Raw genomic sequence first — 27,308 nt, 5'->3', positions numbered from 1 at the left:
TCTGATTGATCTCAAACCGCTCTTCGTGGCAGGGGCGAGACCACAGTCCTTCGGCAGCTGGGGAAAGGGTACTTTTAAACCACTGTTTGTGTAAAAACATGCTCTGTGGCAGGTGTTCCTCTGATAACATTTCAGATGGCCTTTTGTTTCATCAACTCAAACAGCACGCTTGGGCTCTTATCAGAGTCGATCTCAATTCTCGCACTTCTAACGTTTCTGCTGGGGCATAAAATGACGGCCCCAAGAGAGCGGAGAGGTGACCGTGGCATTGCTTCCTGAAGGTCGGCTGGTTACCGCGTAGGCCCCAGGCGCCTAAGACAGTGTCCAATCATCTTCCCGACACAAGGGTGGGGCAAAAGTAAGTTTACAGTTGTTCGTGTGGGAAATAATACCATTAATAAATAATACAAGAACAGATCTGTGCTTCCAGCACTCGCCACTGTAAGCCCACCCATGTCCCGTCCTGTGTGTCTCAGTCGGCCAGTGGTTCTAGAGCTCGGCCGGAACACCCATAGGTGTTTATTTAAAGCCACTTATCACCTATCAATCTGAACGGGATTTCACACGAGGCCTGCGGTGCTGCACAGCAGAGAAATGCAACCGCGGGAAACATGGAAAAGCAGTGTGAAGGGCAGGTTGACTTTCCATAGGCAAACATTGCCCAACTGCTCCTCCTCTCCTCCCGTCTCCCCTTTGTTCAGGGGTGGGAACCAATCCCAGAATTCACTAACATGCCTATTTTTAAAAAACGGAATGAGAGAGAGAAAAAAATTACACTGTTCTCTGGGGCTCCCAGAGAGGCTGACATTTCAGACATGATTTCAAATATATATATATATATATATTTTAGATTTTTAAAAATTGATATTTAGAGAAAAGAGAAAGAGGGATGGGGAGAGAGAAACATTAGCGTGAGAGGGAAACATCGATCGGCTGCCTCCTGCACGCCCCCTACTGGGGATCGAACCTGCAACCCCGGTATGTGCCCTGATCGGGAATCGAACCAGCAACCTTTCGGCACACGGGGCGATGCCCAACCAACTGAGCCACACCAGCCAGGGTCCAAAAATATATATATTTTAACAAAACTACTAAAATTATTAGAGTCAATCCAGGAAAGCACCTTTCTCAATATTTTTATCTACTGTTATTGCTACTAACAGATAATTTTCACGTAAAGCTCTTAAGAATTGTCTTTCTAAAACAAAAACTGAATGATGCCTCTTTTCCTACCACAAAACCCTTTAATTATCAACAGAATAAAGTTCACACTCAGGGTGGCCTCTTGCCACCAGGCTACGTGGTACCAACGTGGAATGGCAGAGGCAAAAGGGAATGAACTTTGGAATCAGACATCCCTGGGATGAAACCTGAGCTTCGCCACTCGCTGGCTCAGTGCCAGGGACACAGAGAAGACAAAAGAGCCCTAAGACCTTCTAGCTTTTGAAGCTCATGGTGTATTTTTTTCATTGAGATATAATTTACGTACTATAAAATTCACTTTTTTTTTTGCCGCTTACTTTATTGCCTATCTTGTGCAGGACACCAATCAGAAAGAATACATGCCCCCCTATGTTCACAGCAGCATTATTTACAACAGCCAAGATCTGGGAACAGCCCAAGTGCCCATCGGTAGATGAGAGGATAAAAAAGCTGTGGTGCGTTTACACCGCGGAATACTACGCAGCTGTGAAAAAGAAGGGTCTCTTACCCTTTGCAATAGATGGAGGGACCCGGAGCTATCTTAACCCAGCCTGGGAACTCAGGAGCTAGGGAAGAAAAATGGATATATTTGACTATGTAAACAGCAAAACGTTTTGTGTGACAAATGATACCCTAAATAAAGCAGCCAGCTCCAATGGTAGAGCCGGAGAAATATTTGTGATATAAATAACAGTCACCCGCCGCTGTTGAGGAACGTACTGTGTGCCGGGCACCACTGTGTTCACTGTGCAGGTACGAAGTCATTTACGTCCAGAACGACACTACAAAGCAAGAGTGATGGAGGTGACGATGATGATGATGACTTTGTAGGTGAGTCAACGGAGGCTTAACCAGGTTAACCGACTTGCTGAGGTCACACGGCCGGGCAGGAGCTGAGTTCCAACGTGACCTTTGGCCGCCGGCCCCAGAGCCAGTGCTCTCAATCACTTATGAGCGATTCAGCCAGAGGCCAATGGACACTATATAAAGAGCTTTTACGAATTGACCTGAACAAGACAAACAACCGATGCAGAAGTGGACTTCGCCTATAAATAGACGGTCAACAGAGAGGCACAACCAAACGGCCAGCAAGCGTACGAAAGGACCGTCAAATTCAACAGTGGTCAGAAAAATGCCAAGGAAAGAAACCATGGGACCTCGCTTTGCGTCCGTGAGATCGACACAGACCAGACAAGCGATTGACAGCAGATGTTGGCAGGGATATGGAGGAAAGGGCGCGCTCATGCATTCGGAGGTTTGCAGCCACTCGGAAAGCAATCTGGCAACATCTGTTACCATTGAAACTAAACATGCCCTTTGACCCATTAATCCCACTTCTGGGAATCTGTCCCAAAGAAATAAAAAGACCGCTAATTAAAGATAAGGATGTTTATTGGAGCCTCTGTGTGTGTGTGTGTGTGTGTGTGTGTGGCAACAAAGCCAATGCCCATCCAAAGGAAAAGATGGAATGGATTATGCTGTATCCACTCAACAGACCTTTTAATAAGATAAAGTCCATCAGGGTTGGCTGGCCCAAAGGGCTGGCAGGTGTGTGTGGAGGATCCAGCAGTTTTTATAAATCCCTGCAGGCTTTCTGCCTGAGGACGTTATGTTTGGAGCAGCTGAGCCCTTCTGTAGTGTGAGGAGGGAAGCAGAGTAAAGGATGGCTGAGCAGAAAGATGGAAAGAACCTGGGCTCTTGATTGCATCATCGGCAAGCTCTGGGAATGTGATCTCTGTACTTCTGATTATGAAAGAGGGTAAATGCCCTCTTTGCTGAAAACCATTTCTAGTGGGGTTTTCTGTTACGTGCAGCCAAAAGCACCCTAATGATACAGACTTCGAGGTTCTGAAAGAGGAAGGCAAAGGTGCTCTAGTTTGTAGGTAAATAGCTAATGAAGAATTGTGACCAGTTAATTCGCAGGGTTGAGCACGAATTTTGTTTGCGCATGTGTGTGTGTGTGATCCCCAAAGGAACCCCAGTCGCACCCTCCCTGTGTGTCTAGCCAGTCTTAGTATTTCCAAAAACAGGATGGACTTGCTTTAGGTGCAGTATTGACATAATTAAGAGAGTTGTCGGCTCTGAGAACTACGGGCAGGATGGAGTCACAGGCCACACCGCTGTGTAGGGCTTCTCTTGGGATTTGAGAGCTTCACGATGAACACGGAGACGCGACCAAACGTTGTGGAAAAGTCACGCTCTCTCCGTGTGACACATCGGGTCTACGCGGTGAAGGTGAGCACATCCCTCTTCAAAGTCGGGGTGACTTACCTGCGTCACTAGGCCGTGACTGGGAGAAAGCAGAGAGAGGGGAGGGGTTCTCTTTCCACCTCTCCTGTCCCTCGCTCCTCCGTGGTTCGGGAAAGTTCTGTCACGGCCGCCCTATAATATAGGTCCCTGCTCTACTCCACATAGACGAAGGTTTCAGGAAAAGATAAGGCAGCTGGGTGGGGTTTTATAAGGACAGGAAAGGTTCGTAGCAGGGATTAATAACCCAAGTGCTGGATTTGATCTTGCTCTCACAGTATTTCTTGGCAGTTAGTCCTAAATTGTTGTGTAATGTGTAAACTATGAGAGTAAATGACTTTAAGTCGCCTCGGTGAAAACCTGTTTTTCAGCGGATGGATCAAGGGACACAGATCCTGTATCTATGCTGATGAAGGTTGCAGGGACCTACGGGGAGGGAAGGGAGTTAAGATGATTCCTCCGAGACCGTCTACAGGGGCTGTGGAATGAGGCTCCTCTCTGTCTACGCATCTCCGTGGTGGTGTTTTTCCACTCGGCTGGGAGTTCATCAGAGTCAGTGGGTCTTGTCTAGAAAGAGGTGAGTTGTTTATCCCTGAAGTCTTGAGTCGCCCGGAATGTGAAGTATTTCCAAAACAATGAATAAATGGGCTAAAACAAAACAAAATACAAAATCCTGCTGACTTTCCCAAGGCTGCCGGGGTGAGGGCACCGAGTGAAACCTAAGGGACTGTCAACATCCTGGGGGTGGGGTGGGGGTGCCTAGGGGCCAGCTGCAAAGACAGAGAAATTTAACACTGTTCTCTGAGACTCGTCCCTCCAGGTTCTCTTATTTACTTTAAAATCTGTTCCTTTTTAGCTTTTCTACAGACTCAAGGGGATAAGAAAAACACACAGGTGCTTGGTTAAGGCGGCCCAGACCATGGGGCCTGGCAGAAGGGCTAGATTCTGGTTTAAAACACCTGAAAACCGGAAACCTCTGATTATCACAGAGGAAAACACTAAAAGAACACGCATTGTTTATGAATTAGAATCACGGTTGGAAAAAAGTTAGACTTAGCCGTAAAAATCCAAAGGGGAGCCTCGGCTAGTGTTGCTCAGTGGTTGTTACCGGGAACGGGGGGGGGGGGCGCTCAGGGCTGCCCGCAGCTGTGTCCAATTCAGCAGAGGCCGGTTGAATCGCCCAAGGCGCTTAGGGAGCCGCCGGCCAACCAAGACGGGCCCACGAGCATCCAAAGCCTGTGTTCAGGAGCGGCCGAGGGGTCCCTTCCACCACGAACAGGCCGGGGAGGGAGCGCGGCCGCGGGCAGTCCTGGAAGTCGTTCATTCTTCCGATCTTGGCCGCCTGGCGACGTCTCCAGAAGGCGGTATCTTAGCCCATTGTTCGCAGCTGCGCCACCTCCTTAATTGCTTCAGTCGGCGACCAAGGGCCTAGGAGAGAAGAGCTTAAGGAAAAACCCTTAAGTCCCTGCTCACGTAAGTATGTGCTCCACAATTTTATAAGTAATATAATTATATTTCAGATTGATTCAGGTGCTCAGTCTTTGGAAATTATTAAGTGGCCCTAAATCAGTTCGAGCGTCGGCCCGAGCACCAAAGGGTGGAAGGTTCGATTCCCGGTCAAGGGCATGTACCTGGGTTGCAGGTTTGACCCCGGGCCCATCGGGGCGTGTGAGGGAGGCAACCCACCGATGCTCTCACATCGATGTTTTTCTCCCTCCCTCCCTCCCTTCCACTCTCTCTAAAAATCAATGGAAAGATATCCTCAGGAAAGGATTAAAAAAAGAGAGAAGCAGCAGCACGTGCTTTCGTATCATTTGATGAGTCAAGTTTTCCTAGATGTCCTGGCTCCATACGACCCAAAACATGAACGACGACAGGGCACGTGACGTCACGGGGTGAGGGGAAGGGGAAGAAATTTTGTAAATAACCACTTCTCCTTTTGAGGTATGAAATATAGTGCGGGGCTGTGTCCTTTCAAGGCTTAAAAAGGAACCAAGTCTATATAAAGAACACTGGGGAAAAAGGAGCTGACCGCTTTGGTTCTGAGATAACTCAAGTCCTCCTGGTTCCTCGCGTGACCTCTCTGAATACGAGGAATGTCCTGCTGCCTCACACGGGTAAGCATATTCCTGTAAGTGAGACATTCCCTTAAGTGATACTGAATAAACATGGTAGGGAACGCCGGAGCCCGGGCCGGTGCGGCTCAGTTGGAGCATCGCCTGGTGCACCAGGAGGTCGCCGGCTCGATTCCCCGTCAGGGCACGCGCCTGGGCTTCAGGCTGATCCCCAGCAGGGGGCGTGCACGAGGCGGCCGACCTATGTTTCTCTCTTGCTCCCTCTCTCTGAAATCAATAAAGACATATTTAAAAAAAAAACAAAACGAACTACTGCCACACAAAATAACATAGGTGAATCTTTTAATGTCAAAAAATGAAGTCAGACTCTAGATCGGTCCATTTATAGGAAGTTAAAAACCATGGAAACACGTAGTAACCTGTGATAAAGGTCACCACAGCGGTTACCTTTGGGGAGAGTGCACTCTGGGAAGGGGCGCGAGGGAAGTCGTCTGGGACCCTAGAACGTTCTGTCTTGATAAGTATTATGATACAATAGCATAAATATGTAAGGAGCTGTAACCACCGGCCCACCACACCTACGACACCAGCATTCACCAGGAAAAACCCTGCTGGTCACCCAAGCTCCTCCGTGGGCTTAGTCGGCGACTCCCAGCCGGACAGACGTGATCGCCAGAATTAATCAGTATTGTTCTCTCACTCAAAAACGTGTCAAAAACTACCCGAGGGAGGATCCGATGTGTTTACAACAAACACAGCTTCCAGCCCCAGAGCAGCAGTATGGAAAAGACTGAATCTCCTACTAATAAAATCCCCGCCTCCAAGTCGACGGAATGGAAACCTAGCACCTCATTCAGAACAAGAGATGATGCAAGAATAGCCGTGAGCCATGAAAATTAGCGATAGTGCCTTCACTTAGTCGCTGCTAACTCCCCCTTTTCTCTGTGTGCAAGGAGGGGCTGCCGTTGGTTCGTGTGATCATGAAACATTCAAGGGAAAAGAACTACCCTGATCAGGGGCAGTCAACCCACCTACCTCGTACATATTTGTCCAGGGTCTACTACACGAGGCACTTCTGGGCGTTGGGGACAAAATGAACAGTGAGTTGACCGATAAGCCAACAGATAGTTTGGATGGATTGTGAAGGTCAATGTCCATGTCACAGCAGGTCACTGGGGGCGCAGGAGAGGCCGCCGAGGCTGGGCTGGTTGGGGAAGGCTGGTCAGAGGACAGGCGCCGAGCTACAGAGACGGGGGGCTGGATCTCGCAGGACGGTCCAAGCCACAGTAAGGGGGGGCGGGGAGCACGGAGCTGTGACGGGTCCAGCCTTCACACACAGTGCTTTTTGAAAACGGGACCCTGCACAGGGAAGGCCTTTGTGCAGGTCCGCTCAGGGGAGAGCCTTTTATAACCCATCTTCCCAGAGTGCGTCAGTCGGCAACCTGGGTTTTACACTACATGAAACGGGGAGCCAATGAAAAGTGTGAGGCCAGGCACTGAGGACATCAGGCTTTCATTTTTAAAAAAACATACTTAGGCAACAGTACGGAGACAAGAGTGGAGTAATTAAAAAATAAAACAATCAAGGCTAATAAAAATAGTACGATAAATATAACAGACCCGGCTAACTGCATACTTGAATGTCAGATGACCTTATCCTAAAAGAAATTCAAATACATTTTATGTTTCAAAACTTGACTTCTCTGGCACACTGGAGGCCAACCCTTTGCTTCTGAGAATTGTATTCGGATCAGGGACGTGGTGTTGGGGCTGGGAAAGGGCTGTTTTAGCTGCGCTTGAGTCAGTCCGGCAGCCGGCTCTTTCTTATTTGTGACATTCTAGTGCCACCCCTTGACCCTTCCGTCTCCTTGCACGTTTGTGCCCAAGGATACAAGTAAGGGCTGTGCTTGCAATGCCGGCCTTACGGTTGGGTCACATAAGTATCAAAGAAATGCAAACCTAAGTAGTAAGATACCACTGTCACCTACGGGATAAGCAGGAAGCTTTTAAAAGGTCGCTCGGCGTGGGAGATGGATGCAGGCGAGCAGGCGCTCGTTCGCCCGGGGCAGGGATGGGCGTTTGCCGAGGCCTGCGATGCACGCGCGTGACACTTGCACCGAGCCTTCAACACGGCCTTCCTTCCTTCTAATCTGGTCAGTCCGTTCCTCGGAGTACATCTTAAGGAAATAATTGCAAATGTGGGAAAAGCTTTGTGCAAAATGCTGCTGCATCCTATGTAAGTGTCCCAAAGAGAGCAGGGGAAGGACCACTCAGGCTTCGGGAAGTTCTGCAACCAGCCCCGGAGCACGCGACGCGCTCGGCTAGTCCGGGGTGCAGCCAGAATTCAAACCCAGACTTCTTTTATTCCAAAACCCGTGTTTTCAGTCACAATCTGGTATAGAAACGATGTTTTCTCAACTGACAAAACAAGCAAACGAATCGTAGCAACGCCAAGTTATTCACAAGCACAGCAAACGATGACGAGGGTGGAGTAAGAGCTACGGTGTTGGCGTGCGCGTGGAGGCCTCTGCCCGCTTTCGGCGCCTCACTGCCCTCCTGGCCGGCCTCCCACTCCCGGCCTTCCAGCCCGCACACCGCACGCCCGACTCCTGGCCAGAGGCTTCTGCTCGGCCCTGCCCTTTCCTGGCACTGGCATGAGAAGGAGAGGTTGGAGAAAGCACGGAGGCACTTCTTTTCTCTTTCGGTGGCGGCGTGGCAGAGGGAGCCGCAGGGAAGGATGCCCGAGGGCGCTGCGGGCGGCGGTGGAGGGGGGCAGCAGACCAGAGCGGAGGAGACTGGGCCTCTGGGGGGAGCAGCGGGGGCTCCACCAGCTCTGCTGTGAATCCGGCTGGAGGCTCCAACCCAGAGGCAGGAAGGAGCAGCTCCCTGACCTTAGACCAACAGCCTTTCCCCCTTTTTCCTCCCAAGCCACCCCATCTCCTTTTTGCCTCTCAGTTCTTTTAATACCTTTAAAACCAATTCCCGGCACTCAATCCATCTCCACGTGAATTACCTAGAGAGTTTTCTATTTTTCTGTCTGGCCACTGACGGACACACGCTGCAGCAAAGACAATATACATGTTTACTACAATACCATCAAAAAGAAGGACATTCTTATTTTTATAGGTGGAAGACATTGGCTATAAGTAGTTGCTTTTCTTCTGGGGGGGGAAGAAGCAAAATATTTTTGTATTTTGTTTCCTTTATATATGGTACAAAAAAAAAAATGACAGTCTCTATAAGTTAAAGTTACACAACTAGCAAATAAAAGATTTATTAACATAGGATATGAGTTTTTTATGGGACAATCGGGCTACCAAGTGTCTTAGTTATCACTTGTCAAAGGACATTTGACAACAGCTATAACACAGAGACTGCACGATTTAAAAACCATAATAAATAGGGTCGGTTAATAGCGGGCTCCAAATGTCCTCTTGTGCTCCCAGAAAAACGTCTGATGATTTACTAGGATCCATTTAGAAACACCTAAATGGGAAGAAACACAGAAGTATCTTCATGAGTGTCATTTAGTGTTTTTACCTGAAAAATTTTTTTTTTTTTTTTTTACAATTGCAAATTCCTCTTTTTTCCATAGTGGACATCTATGTTTTAGGGAGCTAAGAAAGGAGAAGTAGCCCGGCCAGCGTGGCTGAGCAGCTGAACATTGACCTAGGATCCAGGAGATCAGTTTGATTCCCGGTCAGGGCACATGCCCGGGTTGCGGGCTTGATCCCCAGCAGGGGGCATGCAGGAGGCAGCTGATGAATGACTCTCATCATTGATGTTTCTCTCTCTCTCTCTCTCTCTCCCTCTCCCTTCCTCTCTCTGAAGTCAATAAAAACATATTAAAAAATAAAAAACAAAAACTGCTTGACACAGAGCTGAGAGGAGGACCATGGCCTCTTCCTTTCTGGCTGGGGACTCACACACACACAAAAAAACAGAGAAATATACGCAATCCCACGTGAAAATGCGCTGCTCTCTAGAACAAGTCTGGCTCAATGTCAGGACCCTGGAAATAAGAGATGGCGTCAGGGGAGCGTCCAGGTAACTGCAGGCGGCGTTACCTTCAGGATCTCACAGGGAGCCGCATCTGCCGGCACAGGCATCCCACGGTGCTTAGAGTACTCAGTGACAAAGACGGAGGCTTCATCTAAACTGTGGTATTGAAGGAAAAAGAATGGCGTGAGGACACTCTCAGGGCGACGACTACGCTCACTAGCTGGATTGCGGTGCCAGCGTTACAGGGTTAGACACTTTCAAAATTCATCAGGCTGCACCCCTGATATATGTGCAGCCGGTTCTACATAGATTATACCCCAGAAAGATAACACTTGTGCCCAGATGACAACATGAGATTATGGCTGGATCACAGTGACAAACAAGCAGACTGCTGACCTCTGGGTGCCTGCAGCAGTGTTACAGTGTAACATTCGGAGCCTTTCATTGCAACCAAATAGCTCTGTAACTGATATCTTCCTCCAAAATAAAGATACATCTTAAGGAAATTGTATAGTGCTTTTTTAAATTCACATACCTTAATTCTTTTGCCAAATAGGTCACCAGGTCAGTGACGTTGCTAGTGTTCATCATGTGCAGCTTCAACACTTGAAAGTATTTTGTCTTCACCAAAACCCCAAAGTCCTTCTTATTTATGATATTATTCAGAACCAGGTTTCGAATCTGCAGAATGACAGGTGGTGTGATATTAAAAATGTGTTTGATGCCAAGTTCTATTCAATACTGGAATATTTGTGACAGTCAGGAGTTAGGCCATCTCGTTGTAGCTAAGCTAAGCCTCCTTTCGGGGGGTGGGGAGGAAGAGGCCCATTGCAACACTGTGTAGAGTAAATGAGTAAAAGGTAATTGTTGTTAAGCACTTTAGGATTTTTTTTTATGAGCATAGCAATAATAAGACAGCCAGAGTCCCGGCTTTTTTTAAAAAAAATTATAGGTTTTAATAAAAGCAAAATAACTGTACATATTAACAAAGAGACTGAGGTAGTAATTTTCCGCTTCATCTTGGTTTGGGGGAAATGATTACCTTCTAATACCTAACTTTTCACAGCAAAAGGAGATGGGATTTTCTCTTACTTGATGTGAAAACCCCGCCAACTGGCCAGTATTCATATGTTCTTCTAACTGCTGCAAGATGATCTGAGGATCACACGAGTTCAGAAAGTTCTAGAGAAACAAAAACATAATTAACGGAAAAGGATAATTACTACGAATTCCTGTCAAATCTGTAAGGTTTTCATTTTTGAATCTGAAATGTCTTAAAGGATTTCTATTACAGGAAAAAAGGCCTTGGTCAACAAAAATTTATTGACATAAGGAAAAAAGGCAGTTTACAAAAAAATACCCATGCCAACAGCAAGAGCTGTTTAGTGAGCATTTTGTGGTTCTAAGTGCCAAAAGGAGTCTATTTAGACACTAAAACTTTGAAAAGCGGCAACGGATGAGCTTATAAATAGAACAGAGCAGCCTTAGCGATGAGCACAGCTTTGAGACATGAAACAAACAGAACCAATGAGAAATAAAAACCTGTGTGTTCGTTCTCACGGATCTCTGTCTACTGGCTTCACTACCTTTGGGGAAATAACCGAAACATCTCCAAATGCTTCGTTCTACTAGTTCTGTATTATAGAGGGAGGGAGTTAGTTTTTAAAGCCCTGTCCTCAGAATGCTGTGGCTCCCACACCCAAGACCCGACTCTCTCCTCTCTCCCATCTCTCCCCTCCGATCCCTAAGTCGAGCTGCCTTCCTCCAGGCCTCTCCCTCTAGTTCATCTTCATTCACTGCTACCACCCTACACTGGGGAGGGATCCCCTCAAGCTATCCCGGCCTCTCCACAAGGCTGCTGTGCGTGGATTAAGAGAGATAACAACCTCCCCAGTTTCCTTTCTCAACACCTCTCTCCTCTGTTCAAGCTGACGTGGATTATTCCTTCTGAAATATTCTCTGATCATTTCTCTTTACTCTTCTGGGAAAATTCATTGTTCCTCACTGACGAAGATGCGCTCTCAAGGCATCCCTCAGCCTAGCCTCAGTCCCTCTTCCATCTCACCCTCCCACGAAACCTCCCACAACCCCCTGTACTGCTCATACTGATGTAGCCCTGCTTTGCAGGTTTGGTCAAAAGAAAATGCAGCCTTTCTCAGGAGACATGCAATATGAGACCTTCCATTTTTCTGGCAGCCCCGGAGGGATGGTTTCCAAGATACCTTAATCTGCTGGTGTCTTTTTTCCGAGTGGGGCATGAGCATGAGACAGGCTAATGCAAACGCCGGGAGCTCTAACTGGACATACTGCCTGGCGACTCCAATCATGTCGAGATCGCCCGAAACCGGACATCTTCGAGAGAGCACACGGTCAGTCACTAGATGATACTGTCAGAGTCCCTCGATTCCAGTTTCCCACAGTTGTTAGTTGCCTATGCTTTCAACAATTTTAAACATTATGAGTAACTCTTCTACGGCACTCTTCCCGGAATAAGAGGATCTACCTACAGGAACGCAGCCGCTGGCTGCTGCTATGAGTACGCCTGAAAGCCTCCACACGCCTAAGACAAATCCTCAGAACACTCACAATCTGTGAGAGGACACGGTGTCCCTCAGGGTAGTCACAGAGGGCACTCTATACCGACATTCAAAGTGGGGGTCATCTGAATATCCATTTACGAGCTGTACCTCACGTGGAGAGTAGACATTAGGAAAATAAGATATTTCATTTCAAAAACAAGTGGTATGCTTTCCTTCCCAAGAAAAAGGAATTACTCACAAGAGATGTTTATTAAAAAGGAATTTGAGAGGCAGTAACTTGGATTTTTTTTGAGGGGTAGGAAAACAAATATTTTACTTACTCGAGAACAGCAATGAGACTTTCACAACAATCTGATAACTGGCTGGGGCTTAAAGGGCAAGAGGCTGAAATAAAAAACAACGAAAGTGTGTATTATACACACACAGCTGTAAGGTGCTGTTCTCAATGTCCCAGAGGAGAGGACCTACCTGAAAGGAGGGGTATCTGCACCACCCGCTGCCAGGCCTTGCTGAAGTAGGGAACCTGTGGGGATGAGCATATGACAGAGCTCACGCCTGGGCTATCAGCAGCTCTTTATTTTACAGCCATAAGATATATACAAAAGCTTATGTGCTAGGTGCTAAAACCAAAGTCCTAAGTTGACATCTCTGTGTTTGAGGTGATTAGATTCTAGGATAATTTTCAGCAGCCCCTAACCGGGTTGCTCAGTTGGTTAGAGCATCGTCTGGATACACCAAAGTTGCAGGTTCGATCCCCAGTCAGGGCACATACAAGAATCAACCAATGATGCATAAGAAAGTGGAACAACAAATCGATGTTTCTCTCTCTCTCAAATAAATTTTAAAAACCCCCACTTAATTGTACATTTTAAAAGGGTGAATTTTACATGTGTGAATTATATTTTAATTAAAAAAAAAAAAAAAAAAGAAATCTCTGCCGGGCCAGGAATGGAACTGGTGACCTCCCAGTGCATGGACGACACTCGACCAACTGAGCCACACCGGCCACGGCAGTCCTGTTCTTTACTAAGGAGACGATCACTAACCCAATGTGCCCAGCCGCCACAAGGCCAGAGAGTATAAACACTAAATTCTATAAAACTTACTTAAAAAAACAAAACTCCATACCTGCCATAAAGAATGGATACTAGAAATGGCTGTTAAAACTTTCCTTAGGTAAAGGATCTGTGGGAAAAAAAATAAAGAAAAAAACATTCCAAAGATCATCAAAATAGAAAATTTCCACATGAAGTATCGGGTTCTTTTGAAAGGAATATCAGTTGAATTTATCTCCCCTGAGACCTGCCGAAGCAGTTCACTCACAAACTCCCAAATATCAAGAGGCCGGGGAACCCAGCCCTCCACTCGTTTCCTGTGAGATCTGTGTCATTTTTCGAGTCTGCATTTTCTCTGGCCTCACACTAACTCCTTCAAGTCTGGCCTGAACCCAGCAAAAACGAGCGCTTTAACCTACACATACCGTAGCCCAGGGCACCGAGTCTTACCATGTTGAAGCCAAGCAGCTTTTGCAGGAGTCCGTTCCACAGCTGCAGATCATAGATTTTGTATTCTAAACAGAGCTCGGTCACCAATCTTACTGCCTAAAGCAGGGGGGGAAAAATTGTACTGCTTTAAGGCACCAGACAATTAGACCACCTCTGGGAAAGGCATGCATCCCGCCCTGGGCTCCAAAGGCCTAGAGACTAAATCCCCAACAGCCAGGAGGAAGTGGAACTACACCCCTCCCAACCTAGGAACCTCTCTCCTCCTGTCCAGGCGAGGACAGGCGGGCCTTGGGGAGGATTAGAGACCTGCCCTCTCTCCTAGACAGGGACGGCCTTAGGCCTTCAGGAAGAGAGGGAAGGGGACTCCCAAATTGCCTTGTCATCCACTGGGACAGGCATGAACCAGGAGATCGAGGTTTGACTCCTGGTCAGGGCACAGGCCTGGGTTTGGGCTTGTTCCCCAGCAGGGGGCGTGCAGAAGGCAGCTGATCAATGTCTCTCATGATCGATGTTTCTCTCTCTCTCCCTCTCCAATCAATAAAAACATATTAAAGAAAAAAAAAGGACAGAAGAGGGCCTCACAGCCACAGACCTACTCGGGAATAAAGTCCCCCGGTTTTCTCCTTCGGGCACCCGAGGAGCAGCAGCAGCTGAGCAAACGGAGGTAGCAGCCCCACCCTTGGATGACTCGGGTACATACCATGGACTCGTGGCTGTGGTTTTTCCAAAGACCCTTAATCATTCCTTCCTTAGGGCTGTTGCAGAACAATTCATATGTGATGGGGATATTCAAAGTCTCAAAAGATGCCAGGAAAGTTATACATTTCAGATAAGACCTGGAAACAGAGGCATTTACGGAAAAGGTCTCATGGGCCGCGTTTACACTTAAAAAAATGAAATAAAAGCCACCCTACGGGTAAACATAGGCCTGTTTGTTTTTAAATGCCTGTTTAAGGCTTCTAAATATATTCACCGAGTATAATATTAGAAAGAAATCAATCTGAGCAAGACGTCAGTGTCCAACATCTCCCAGGAACGAGGGAAACAAGATGTTCTCCAAGGCCTATTTCCCTGCTGCCAAATGTCCAGGACTAGAGGCTCCATCTCCGCGGCCACCCTAACGCACCCTTAGGAACCAAGGGCTATGCAGGTTATCCTTCCAAACAAAGACCTGTCACCTGTTTCTCAGTACAGTTTTAAAAATTCTACTCACTTGACGTCTTCGATGGATTTTTTGAAGAGAGACTCTATGGTTTCCTTGTCAGCCAGGTAGAGGAGACACTGAAGGGCCCGTGTTCTGTGGGCAAAGGTCAACTGACGCATATCCAACGTCTGTAAAACCAAAGAAGGTTTGGAGGGTTGTGTGCCTGCGTGCTGTGCCTGGGTTAAAGCTTGGGCAACATAAGCAACATCATTTAAAAAAAAATTAAAACCAATCTCTGCTCTGGGCGAGTCAGTGGTTTGCAAAGTGTGGTCCATGGAACCCTGAGGAGTGTTCCTCAAACTCATTCAGGGGGGAAAGGTCAAAACTGTTTTCCTAGTAACACGGCTGGTTCAGCTCAAGGCAGGAACCCGCCACCGTGGCAGCAGCCGCTGGATTCTCCACAGCCCAGCCTTCGCAGTATCGAAAGCAAGCGATGGCCCCTGCTTAAGAAGGTTCTTGGTGAAGCAGTAGAAATTAATTTTATAAACCTCGACTCTTGAATATATTAATAAGGGTTCACATTTGAATACATATTAATGTTAGTTAGTGAAAATGTACTCATCAATGGGAGGCGTGTGTAGAGCATGCTTTTCCGTATGATGGTTTTTTCAGGGGAAAGCGCTTGTACTGTGAGCTGAAGGAGCCACTTTTCCTGGAACACCATTCTTACCTGGAAAGATGACTGATGTGCTTGGGGAAAAGGGGATATTTTCCCCTTGCTGTCAAGGACATGCCCTCAGCACCGCAGACCTCCTCCCTTCCCTTCTACCTACACCTTCCTCTCCCTGGGCTCCAGCTGCCTTGGAATATTTCTAGATGCACAAGCCAGAAAGCAAAGAGGCTGGGCTGCCTTTAGGGAAGGGACAAGGGATGGTTTGGTCCAGGTGAATCTTAGTGGCATGAATGGAGGGGAAAGACAGGTTACACAGGGCCCTGAGGCCAGGGTGGAGGCTTCTCTGGTTGGCCCCTTGCTCTGAGGAATGCTGACCAACTGGGGAGTTGGTAACTGTGAGTTAGATAACCCATGGGAACGGGCACACCATTCAGCTGGCTAAATGGGATGTGACCGGAGCCAAAGTGAGACATGCTTCGGGTAAGTACACAAGTGAGCAGTATCTTAATCATGTTAGTGATATCGAGCATGGAAATATGCAGGAAAAAACAGTAAGCTGAGATGCAGACATGAATCCTGACTAAGTTCCGAGGACTTACAGTTGTAGCTGATGTTGCGAAGATAAACAGCATTCTTGAACTATAGTCAATCGGACGAGACAGGAGGAGATACAGGACCCTGGAAAAAAAATTTTAAGTTTAGTGATAGATTACCACTGTCCACAGAGAAAGTCATTAGACCTCAAGGGCTATGGGTCAAGGACATTTTTGCTTTCCCTTTTATCTAAAGACCATAATAAATTCAATAAACACAGTCTTCTCATCTATGAAATGGCTAGTCGATCTCTGACCATTTAAATTCTCTCCATTTAAGAAATTAGTATGAATAATAGCTGCAAAGTGCATTGAACACTATGCATGGACAATTCTGTTTTCATTTCACAGGACATTTCAACCTGTGGACTTGGGGTTGAATGGCCCCCTCCAGAGAAGGAAGGGCAAGAGGGACCAGGGGGTGGTGGAGCTTTCTATGGGAAAAGACTGGAAGTTATGAAACTGGCATGAAGGAAAAATCCCTTTTGGAGTTTGTTTCTTGGGACACTCTCTGTTTGAATTGTTTCCCTCTAAGACTTCCCTGTGGCTGACTCATTACCTTGTGCTTAGCCAAAGGTGCCCCTGCCCACAACACTATGCAAGGACCAGGTGAAGTCCAGAGGGAAGGAGGCCATGGAGGCGGTGGTAGGCCAGCTCTGTCCAAATCAGGAGAAATTCTCCCCTTCGGTTTGTCTTTCCACTTCGTCTCTCAGATCTCCGGGACTGAGGCAGGGCTTCACGAGTGACCTGACCTACTTCTGGCCGAGACCAGGAATGGCACGAAGCTGGCCTGCGAGCCACCACTCCCTCTCCCACGCCCAGGCCACGCACCACTAATGGATTACCACATTCTCTCTGATTTGGGCCCAGATAGTCTTCTCAGGACGTTGTGACCAATCAGATTCAGCACACTGGACGAGCCCGATGTGCCTTCTTTGGTCTCAGGTTGGCAGGGAGAAGAAATCCTGGTCACCAGGGGGAGAGGGCGGAAAGGGGTCTGGGGCCAAGCTCTCAGCTGAGGAAAGGTCTCCTTTGCTTGAGGTGAGCTCTCTGCTAAAGACATTCTCAGTGCCCTCAACACTCTGGTAGGAACTCACTGAGGGCTCAGAAATCCTGAATCTTGGCTGCTGCTTATTTATTCCTGGGGATACTTATGTCTGCTCACAGCAACACATCAAAGAATTGATTCTTCTCAGAGACTCTGGTCCACGTTAGATCAAGAATATATTTTCAAAACCGACCTCCGACACGTTTACCAGTAAGATTCCTATCGGGCAGCAGGGTACAGACAAGTGTAAGGAGAGAGAGAGTTACCTTCGTAGTGCTTCATCTTCTTGAAGTTCGAATATTTCTGATGGGTTCTTTGAAAAAGTGAGGAGAGAAAAAAAAAAGTAAAAACTCAAGTCATGTTTGTTGATCTAGACAAAGTTATGAAAACTTATTAGATGGAAAACTCAATATAAAAGACTGTGCTCACACACAAGAAATTACAGTACGACTCATTACTTTAAGATTTCTGCTTAGGAAACAGGCTCATTCAGTTGAGAAATAATTACTGAGCCTGGCCGGGCGTGGCTCAGCGGTTGAGCGTCGACCTAGGATCCAGGCGATCGGGGCTCGATTCCTGGTCAGGGCACATGCCCGGGTTGTGGGCTCGATCAATGACTCTCTCATCATTGATGTTTCTGTCTCTCTCTCTCCCTCTCCTTTCCTCTGTCTGAAATCAATAAAAATATATTAAAAAAAAAAAAAATTACTGAGCCTTGTTCTTAGGAAACGTACTTACAACTATTGAAGGGTAAGAGGGGCATGACATGCGCGATTTACCCTCAAGTGGTTCAGACAGATCTCATGACTATACGTATCACAGGGAGAGTATTAAAGCAAATATGGCCAAACCTTAACCACTGATGGAGTCGGGTGAAGGGTAGACAGGAATTACTATTATTGTTCCTAAATATGTTTTTATTGATTTGAGAGAGAGGAAGGGAGAGGGAGAGAGAGAAACATCAATGATGAGAGCCACTGATCGGCTGCCTCCTGCACGCCCCCTGCTGGGGATCGAGCAGCAACCTGGGCTTGTGTCCTGACTGGGAATCGAACTGCAACCTCCTGGTTCATAGGTCGACGCTCAACCACTGAGCCACGCCGGCTGGGCAGGAATTCTTTTATACCATCCCGACTTTTCTGTATGTTTAAAATTACTTCAAAATAAAAAGTCATTCCCATGAATCTGAGTGTAAGAACAGGCTACTGCTTTTACACAGGTATTTGCCTGGAATCACCAATGAAAAGGTAAAACAGCTGCAAAACACTATTTAAGCCAAAAAGAAAAAACTTTGCTAAAACTCAGCCGATAGTAGAAGGTATGAAACGGAACAGAGGTTCCTTCTTTACGGTTCCGTGCTCCTAACAGGTAAGAGGTACTCTGGAGAACACGCTCACCTCTCCGGGCTTTGCAGACGGGCACAGCCATTTTTCCAGCAGCATGTCCCAAAGCTTTTCCAAATTAATTTCATTGACTTCGGCTATTTCTTTAGCAGCTGCGTGAATATCTAAGATATTCAAGAGGTAAAGAGTTAAAGAGAGAAAAGTCCACGCGCTCAATGCAGACGACTGGGAATCAAAGCGGCGGCTCTCCCGGGACAGGGATGAGCAGGGTCTGCCCTCACCGGGACCGTCTCTGCCGGACGCGCTCTGAATCCTGCGGTCGATGCTGGGGTGCTCGTACAGGCTGGCAATGAGGTGTGCGGGCTTCCCGATCACTCTGAGGTACTCTGCCGTGTTCAGCTTGTGGGCTATGAGCACGGCCTCCGTGCCCGAGCGCCGGTACTGCACGTGCAGCTTCTTCAGCAAAGCCTCGGCTTTCTCACGCGTTTCATCCTATAAAAAGTCCCGCGCACAGGGCACGCTCACTCTCCAAGGCTCGAGGGAGGCACAGAACCCGCCCTTCGTTTTTCACACTGAGTTTAATTTTTTTTTTTTTAAACCCTCACCCGAGGATATTTTTTCCGTTGATTTTCAGAGAGACACCCCGATGGGTTGCCTCCCACACGAACCCCAAAAGGGACCGGGGATCAAACCTGCAACCCAGGTTCGTGCCCTTGACCGGAATCAAAGCCGAGACCCTTTGGTGCATGGGCCGACGCTAGGGCTAGAATCCATCTTTATCAATCAACGGAGGGCCCTGCCTTAGTGACATCACTATGGATCCCACACGAAGGCAGAGTTTTGTTTCTCCATTTCAGGCATCCAGTCCAGACACACCTTAGGTGGGATATTCTGTAGCCATCTCTCGGCTAAATACAGGCAGAATTTCAAACTGGACATCTTGAAGGAACCTAAAAATACCAAGTAGGGACTGATAAGCAAATCTTAATCCTTTCAAGACCATGTATTCTAGTCGAATTAGCAAGTTGATATATTTTTTTAAATTATAAAAATGTGTACCCGTAGTAAAGAACAATTTAAACAGGACAAAAAAACACAAATTAGGAAGCAAACCCAGAGGCCCCTCCTTCAGCCTCCATTCCTACTCCCTAGAGTCTCATGTTCCTCCAGAAATTTCCTCTGTGTGCACATTTTAGCCTTAATGGGGTGAGATTCTACACGTAGTATGATTTGCTGTTCTCACTTAATATACATCTTGGACATCTTTCCAAAAATCAGCTACATAGTATTCCGTTCTATGAATATGCTCTATTTTTAAAACCAGTTCCTGGCCAATGAACATTAAAAAAACACACAAAAAACTTCAACTTTCATTACAATGAAAACCATGGCAACGAGTGCGCGTGTTTGTGGACTCGTCTGTGTGGGAACACCTGAGGGTTCATTATTGGACGTGTGATTGGCTACTGGGACGAAAGCATCAATTTCTATTCCCTCCGTCAGGGTGGGGCCTACATTCCCACCCGCTGAGCAAGCAGAAAGGAGTTTTGCTTACTTGCCTGGGGCCATTTTAGCCCTCAGCAGTAAAACCAGTGAAGGCAGAGGGCACATGCCTTTCTGAACTGTCCTAATGCTTCTCCTTAAAGCCATGAAAGTGCTCTCTCTCTTTTTTTTTTACTACAAGTTCACAAAGCAACCCAGCTGACCATTTTCAGGGCAGTCAGGGGAAAAGTCCGTACCTTCGGGGATATCCTGGGCAAGGCTGATGGCAATCGCCACAGCCCATTCGGGGTTGACTATGGACAACAGGTAGGACTCGATGGTCTGGGTGATCCTCGTTATTTCCTTGTTAATCAGGGTGGAGGACTTGGCTTGTGGTAGCTTCACCAGTTTGGGCTTCAGTTTTTTTTCAAAGACGTGCTTGGCGGTAGACACATACAGAGTGTCCAGAGAGAACTTCAAAGAGAAAAGCAAAGCCAAGGCTGACTGATAGGTGAAAGCAGCACGCAGCGCTCTGCAAGGTACGCGAGTTAATTCAAGGATGAGGAAACATCTTGCAAAGCTCCCACCTATTACCTTCATCAGCTTGGAAATCAAGAGCAGTGTTGGGAAGGACTCCTCGCTGAGTTCCGTGGCTGGAGAGCAAACGAGGTCGATATGATTTGCTTAAGGAGAGGATTTTGGAGACTCAGTAACATTCATGAGACGTTCAAGAACTTACATAGAATTTTCCAGAAGTTCTGGGCTGTGCCAAAAAATATCAGGTGGAAAGGCAGCCTGGTCTGGGCGGCGGACGGCAGCGTGATCACGTGCTCCAGCATGTACTGGTACTCCAGGTCCACCGGCGGGGAGAGCCTCCTGTAGGACTTCAGGTGCTTCAGCAGACTCAGCGCCTGCGTTAGAAGAAAACGTTTTCCTGAGGCTACATCGATCCTGCGCGTTTCTGAATCACCTAACTCTACGCTATCCTAGGTTTCCATTTCTGAGACAGTGCTGTTTCCATCAAGATGACCAAAACTTTCTAGTTTTACCTTTTTAAAAAAATATATCTTTATTGATTTTAGAGAGAAGACGGGAGAGAGAGAGAAACATCGATGAGAGTCACTGATTGGCTGCCTCCTGCACGCCCCCTACTGGGGGTCGAGCCCACAACCCAGGCATGTGCCCTGACTGGGAATCAAACCCCGATCTCCTGGATCCTAGGTTGATGCTCGACTGCTGAGCTACACCGGCCCGGCCTGCAGTTTTACCTTTTAACGTTACTCTTCTAAACTGTAACTGATGTGGTCACTAAAGAAATTATCCAGCAGAGCCCTGTGGGTGGTGGGATGTGGAAGCAAGGGTCTGGCAGTTCCCTATGCCCCCTTCACCTAGTTTGAGAGCTGTCTCCAAAATATTTGATCTCGTTTTTAAATACAGAGGCAGTAGATCTAAAACTTATCTTCTGTGTCCTTTACTTTACTTCAGTTTTTGTATCTTATATTTTTCCTGGCTTGTACAAATAACCTTTGGAATCAACCCATTTTAACTTTTAAAATCCAATTAAAAAAGAAAACATAAAAGTTACTATGACCAAAATTCAGAAAAAACTAAGAAGTTACTGAAAGTACTGAAATAGGATTGAGTGAGGCCCAGACCTACCTACTAACAGAAAAAGACGAGTGGGATGTGGGCACCACAAACATTTTCATCCCCCGGGTGACAAATAATTTTGCCTTAATTTCTCCGAGTCAGTCTGTTAATGGTTTCACAGTCTTAGACTTAAACTGCCTCAGTAGAGCAAAAACTGGATTAAGATAAATGATAAAATATGGAGAGCAAGGAAACCCTTCTTACTTCGGAATCCCTTTTAAAGAAAAGGAACCAGAATAGGGGTAATGTGGAGTTTCAGGGGAGCCCAAAGGTGTCGGGAAAGACACTGCATAACTAATTTTTTAAAGATCCAAATAAAAACAAAAAGGTAACTAAACAACATATTTGCTATACCTGATTAATATTAATGTTGGTTATTTTCTCGTCAGCTCTTTCAATAACTTTCAGGACAATTTCGACCATTTCATAATCGTAGGGGTCCAACTGTATAAAACCAAAAATATGTGAGAATTTGATAAGATGGTGCCAGGCTGGTAGACGGTTTAATTCAGTTATGTTCCTCAGTATGGAGGTTACGAATACAAAATCTCAGAGCATTGCAATGTTATTTTTTAAAAAAACAACAGCATTTTCTCATGTCTAAAATTAGTTCTATTAGGATAAACACACACGCTTTAAAATGTCTCAAAAGTCACTTTTTTAAAAAGCTGGATAAGGCAATATTGTTTTAATAAAGATGTTCTTATAGTACTAAAACCCTACAAAAGATAAAAGTATTAAAATTTCATAATTTTGTAAGGTTTTAAAATTAAAATTCTACTTCTTCCATTTGTGATGGGAAAATTGGAACAGGAGGAACTGACCATTTCTTGGAAATGACATAACTAAGGGTGTGGCCCTCTAAGCAAATTTTTCAAAGGATCCCACTCCGGCTCTAACCACATTCAAAGACGAAGAGCTAAGGGGGGGGCATCTGTTTACGCACAGGGAGGAAGTATTCTCTTTGTACTTTGTTTCTGCTCACACATCATGTCTCCCCCCCCATTTTTTAAATGCCAGCCACCCCAAGTCACACGAATAGCACTGAACAAAGTGGGACAATTACTTCTATGGCTCCTAGAAAATCTGAGCAAGTTATATACCATTTTTGGCCGAATTACAGGGAAGATGTAAAACCGAAGTGTTTCCTATAATCCTATCATCTTAGTTCCCCTTCCATTTAACTTCCCCAGCAAACTACCCTTGACCTGAAAGTTCCAACTCTCAGATCTCCTAATCAAAAAAACCCCCAACACAACAGACAAACAAAAAATCAAACAAGAGGGCATGGAGATATTCATTGTAACACTTTATAGTAAAAAAGTTTGTAAACTAAATGCTCATCTATAGAAGCCTCCTGTATATACAGGAGAGTTCATACATACCGTGGAGTAATAATTATGTGCCAAAACCGAGATAGATGGATATTCACTGACACATGACAGTGATATAGTAAGTGAAAAAAGAGAGTAACAGGACCGTATATTTAGTGCACAATAGTCACCAAACTATTATCAGTTTTGTCTATGGGAACACGGTTAAAAATTTTCACTTTTTAGATTTATATCTTTGTCTAGTTTTTCAAAGAATATGTGCTATATTTTTAAATCTGAAAAAAAGACTTTTTTTTTTAAAAAGAGAAAAACTGCTGTATTAAGCTACATTAAAAATATGAAAATCTAAAATTACTTCAAAATTAAAAGTTTATAGAAAATGTAGGGCTTATATTTCAAATTTGCTTCTATATATCTAATTAAGTGCAGGAGGGACATTTAAAGTGACCTCATATGTTCATTTCACTGTTTGTCTACCTTGTGGAGTATCCCGCTAAGACTGATGACCAAGTCTTTGGTGCTCGTCAGGAGAGGAACCATTTCCAGGGCTTTGGCCAGGAGTCTCGAATGCTGCTGCTTTGCTGGGTCCGAGTTCGCGTCCCCCTGGCTGTGGCTGGCATTCGTGTTGTGCAGGAGTGTTTCAATGAATAGCTGAAGGGCTGCATCACAGTTCAACTGAAAGGTGCTAAGAGAAGTGTTCGGTTACACACCAATCCCCCCCAATGCGTGTTTCCACAGAAAACTTCTCACAGGAAACTTAGGTCCATGCTCCCATCGCTGAAATCTACCCTCCTGGTGTCCAGTCTTATAATCAGATAAGCTACCTATCATTGGAGTTAACTACTGCCTTAAAAAAAAAAAAAAAAATCACACATTAGCTCGAAAGGCTCAGTGGTTAAGCGTCAACCTACAAACCAGGAGATCGCAGTTCGATTCCCAGTCAGGGCACGTGCCAGGGTGGCAGGCTCCATCGCCAACAGGGGGCGTGCAGGAGGCAGATGATCAATGACTCACATCATTGATGTTTCTATTTCTCTCCCTCCCTCTGAAATCAATTAAAAAAAAAAAGGTGGTATCTTAGGAGAATTTAATCTGGTCCTGGATTTATCCAGTTTAGTGGGTGAGCAAAAGAAGACATCACAGGCCTGGGGACCACATATGGCAATCATCCTTGTTACTGTGTTCTTGCAGTAAGGGTGACCACAGCTTGTTAGGCCAACAGCAAAATTACCATTACAGTTTACAGAATTACCTGCAATATTCCAGAATGAGGCTTGTGTCCATGTCTGCATTCGCCACGAGAGTTTTGAGGAGGTCTTTCTTGGTGAGAAAGTGTTGCCTGAAAACTGGCTGAAAAGAAATCTAGAAATAAAAAGAGCAAAACAGAAAACTCCACTAGGCTGAAATGCATTAGAGTAAGGGCACCATGAGATGGGCCTTTTTACTATCTTTTTTCATAGAAACACATTTTTCTATAGCTGCCCCAACTTGCTTTATTTTGCCACACTATGCAACTTGACCACCACTCTGAGATTTCAGGTATGTGTGTGGCAGTGGGTCCAAAGCCCTCCCTCTTCATCAGTGAGTCTGGTCGTCAGCGACAACCAGTCCCATGACCGCACAGGACTTAGGCTCCAAGACGCATACTGTTTCTGTAGTGGTTACATTCCTGGTAGGTCAACTTTTCGCAAGTTAAATAAAACGTAGTTCTTAGAGCTCGGTACACCTGTGCATACGTTTTAATATCACCTCTAACCGAGTAACAGCAGCAGTAAGTATGGGGCTAAAGGCCAAGCCTGAAGTAGTAGAAACACCAGTTAATGCTAGATATGTTCCTAGAAATGAGAGCGCTGAGCAGATGAAAGTGTCAAGCCTCTTTTAATTTCCTTAAAAATACAGAGAAAAGGAAATGAGGCCAAAGGTACTTTTTCGTCTTTGAAAGCACCAGTGTGTACTTAATATCCCTAAAATTTACGAGTCATTATATATATATAATGTATACATGTATGTGTATATATGTGTATATATCCTCTCCCCAAAAGTAAAGGACGGGATCTTTGTTTTAAGTTTTCTCACTGAGAGGGTGTCAGAATGGACAGGACTCCCTGGCGCCGCAGAGAATACTCACGCCGAGTTTACCGAGGCGAATGCCCCACTGGGCATCAGTACTGAGCTCACGGAACTTGAGCTCCATTTCTGTCTCCTGATAGAGACTGGCCAGCTGAGAGCCCACCAGAGAGATGGCCTGCAAGTGAAAACGTAAGTAAAATTCAACTGTAAGTAGAATATGTTCCAGTACCTTTTAAATGAAAACCAGCAATGAAAATCATAACCTTTCTTTGTGCTAATAACGTGAACTGTTACATATTGCTTTGTACAGAGTCACTGCTTATACAATATTTACGTCGGTCAGCTCTTGGCACAATGCTGTAAATTCAGCCTGGCTTTCCTTCGTAAGGAAAGGCCAAAATTTAGTCATCCTGCAAAGCAACTCCCCCCACCTCCCCACTGGCAAATTTTAAAACACACGTGTCACTAGTCATGCAAAAGCTGGCAGAAACCAAGTGGGTCAGTGAGACATTCCTTCTGCTAAATCCTAAGATCTCATGGCAAAGCCAACCTCCTTTCCCTAAACCTTCACTATTCGAGTCCTGACGGTGCGCTCCCAGATCATACCAGAATCTTGTCGTAATTCTGCCATGCTTTATCTATGAGCTTCCAGAGGTTTTCAAACACTTCCTTTTGGGGTAAGAGAGTGCAATAGCCCAATGCCAAGTCAAGATCCACCAGGCGACAGTTAAATACCTACAGGAAGAAAGCATCGGTCCAGAGAGGTGAATTTTTCAGTCAAAACAGAACACAAGCTCTAAAGGTTTGTCACTAAGTTTAATTACAGAACCAATGAAAGAACAAGTGTTTCGTACAAAGTCAGTTATTGTAACATAGTTCCAACTTGTTTGCTTAGTTCTAATGTCCTTTATCAATATTGTAAGTTTAAGGAAAGCAACTATGACAGTTTTGTTCCATACAGCACAGAAACCTCACCTTCTCTCCTGGCATGACCATCTCATTGCTTTTCTTCAAACCCTCTCACCCTCCTCGCCCTTAACCTCACTGAGAAATCAGAAACAATCAGGAGAGAAAAAAACAGAGTAACAGCTTACCAAGAACAGATACTCACTTTGTGCAACAGTGTTGTAGCATTTCCCCTGATGAACGGGACCGCCTTCTCCTTCAACGCCATGATCACCTTCCTCGATTTAACTAATGTGGCCTCTCCAAACAACTGTTAGAAAACAACAAGCGACTTGTTAGGTCTGCTTCTATGCACCACTCTGAAAATTGTCATCATTATATGCAAAAAGCAGTAGCATTTAATCTATGATGACAGAAAGCTGGGGCTGGGGAAGAACTGACTAGGCAAAAAGGAACCTTTTCAAATATCTTTGTTTTTAAATCTGTTTATACCTTTGAGTCTATATCTTGATTGTGGTGTTGGTGACAAGATGAAAACATTGGTTGATACACTTCAAACATGTGCATTCTGATTTTGAAAGCCAGACTTCAAAGAAGTTAACTTTTTTTATATTGATTTCAGAAAAAGGGAGAGGAAGAGAGAGAAACATCAATGATGAGAGTCATTGATTGGCTGCCTCCTGCACGTCCCCTACTGGGGATGGAGCCCGCAACACGGGCATGTGCCCTGACCCAGAATCGAACCACGATCTCCTGGACCATAGGTTGACACTCAACCACTGCGCCATGCTGGCTGGGAAAAGTTAATTTTTAAAAATTGTCATTTAAATGAATGTGATTCCCGGAGACCAGCTTCGAAGGCGAGTTACCAACCGGCAGTCTGTCTTCTGGAATCTGCTCACCGACACTGTCAAGCAATGATGACAATAACTTGGGCCACAATAAAACAAAAAGCTGATACAGAGTTCTGACCTAAATAAGAGTTACCATTGCGACCTAAAACCTCAGGCAACTTACTTTACCTTCCTGAACGTGAGTTTCCTGGCTTGCAAAATGGAGAGGCTCGGGGTTGTAAAGACTGACAATGAAATCTGTGCAAGGACATGAACCCCACCTGAATCTTGGCAGATGCTCAACAAATGTTTCTTAAATCTGACGAACTATGGATTTCCTTGCTTCTGAGCCAAACAAGAACATGTGGACTCCAAAGCCCTTCTTTTTGCAGTGCTCCTGTGCCTGGATTCACCCAAGGCAGAAAGTGTTTCTTCTCGAAACTGTACCTTTTCACTCAAACTGGCATTCATGAAGCTTGACACTGAATACTGGAGACAGGTACCAAACGAATGCACTACAAATCTCAGGGCCAGCTCCCACTGGCTGGATTCCTGAAGGCTCTGAAGTAGGGCGGAGATGGAGTTTATACTGGGCAAGATGAGGCCGTCTCCTGGGAAATGACAAAAGCATGTTAATATTTAGATTTTTCTTTAAAACAA

General features: G+C 45.7%; 1 protein-coding gene across 3 annotated transcripts in view; it reads right to left on the bottom strand.

The window, feature by feature from the left end:
* Positions 1-5,903: 5,903 nt before the first annotated feature.
* The window catches only part of KNTC1 (kinetochore associated 1), a 47,111-nt gene continuing 25,706 nt past the window's right edge, over positions 5,904-27,308 (bottom strand). For 2 of the 3 annotated variants that reach the window (XM_081122704.1, XM_081122703.1), the window contains 26 exons: positions 27,096-27,259; positions 26,021-26,125; positions 25,516-25,644; positions 24,968-25,084; positions 24,092-24,201; positions 23,317-23,524; positions 21,860-21,949; positions 20,595-20,766; positions 20,450-20,508; positions 20,113-20,329; positions 19,250-19,323; positions 18,655-18,865; positions 18,428-18,537; positions 17,297-17,343; positions 15,989-16,067; positions 14,786-14,904; positions 14,273-14,408; positions 13,573-13,668; positions 13,196-13,252; positions 12,536-12,590; positions 12,388-12,451; positions 11,750-11,879; positions 10,620-10,709; positions 10,063-10,208; positions 9,593-9,683; positions 5,904-9,011 (listed from right to left, as the gene is read on the bottom strand). In XM_081122704.1, the coding sequence (XP_080978830.1) occupies positions 8,991-9,011; positions 9,593-9,683; positions 10,063-10,208; positions 10,620-10,709; positions 11,750-11,879; positions 12,388-12,451; positions 12,536-12,590; positions 13,196-13,252; positions 13,573-13,668; positions 14,273-14,408; positions 14,786-14,904; positions 15,989-16,067; positions 17,297-17,343; positions 18,428-18,537; positions 18,655-18,865; positions 19,250-19,323; positions 20,113-20,329; positions 20,450-20,508; positions 20,595-20,766; positions 21,860-21,949; positions 23,317-23,524; positions 24,092-24,201; positions 24,968-25,084; positions 25,516-25,644; positions 26,021-26,125; positions 27,096-27,259 (2,897 nt within the window). In that variant the 3' untranslated portion in view covers positions 5,904-8,990. The remainder of the gene's footprint in view (positions 9,012-9,592; positions 9,684-10,062; positions 10,209-10,619; positions 10,710-11,749; positions 11,880-12,387; positions 12,452-12,535; positions 12,591-13,195; positions 13,253-13,572; positions 13,669-14,272; positions 14,409-14,785; positions 14,905-15,988; positions 16,068-17,296; positions 17,344-18,427; positions 18,538-18,654; positions 18,866-19,249; positions 19,324-20,112; positions 20,330-20,449; positions 20,509-20,594; positions 20,767-21,859; positions 21,950-23,316; positions 23,525-24,091; positions 24,202-24,967; positions 25,085-25,515; positions 25,645-26,020; positions 26,126-27,095; positions 27,260-27,308) is intronic. The other variant, XM_081122705.1, reaches the window with a different exon arrangement.

Source organism: Miniopterus schreibersii (genome assembly GCF_964146895.1).
Source record: "Miniopterus schreibersii genome assembly, chromosome: 20".
Lineage (NCBI taxonomy): Eukaryota > Metazoa > Chordata > Mammalia > Chiroptera > Miniopteridae > Miniopterus > Miniopterus schreibersii.
This window is presented reverse-complemented; position numbering and strand designations above follow the sequence as displayed.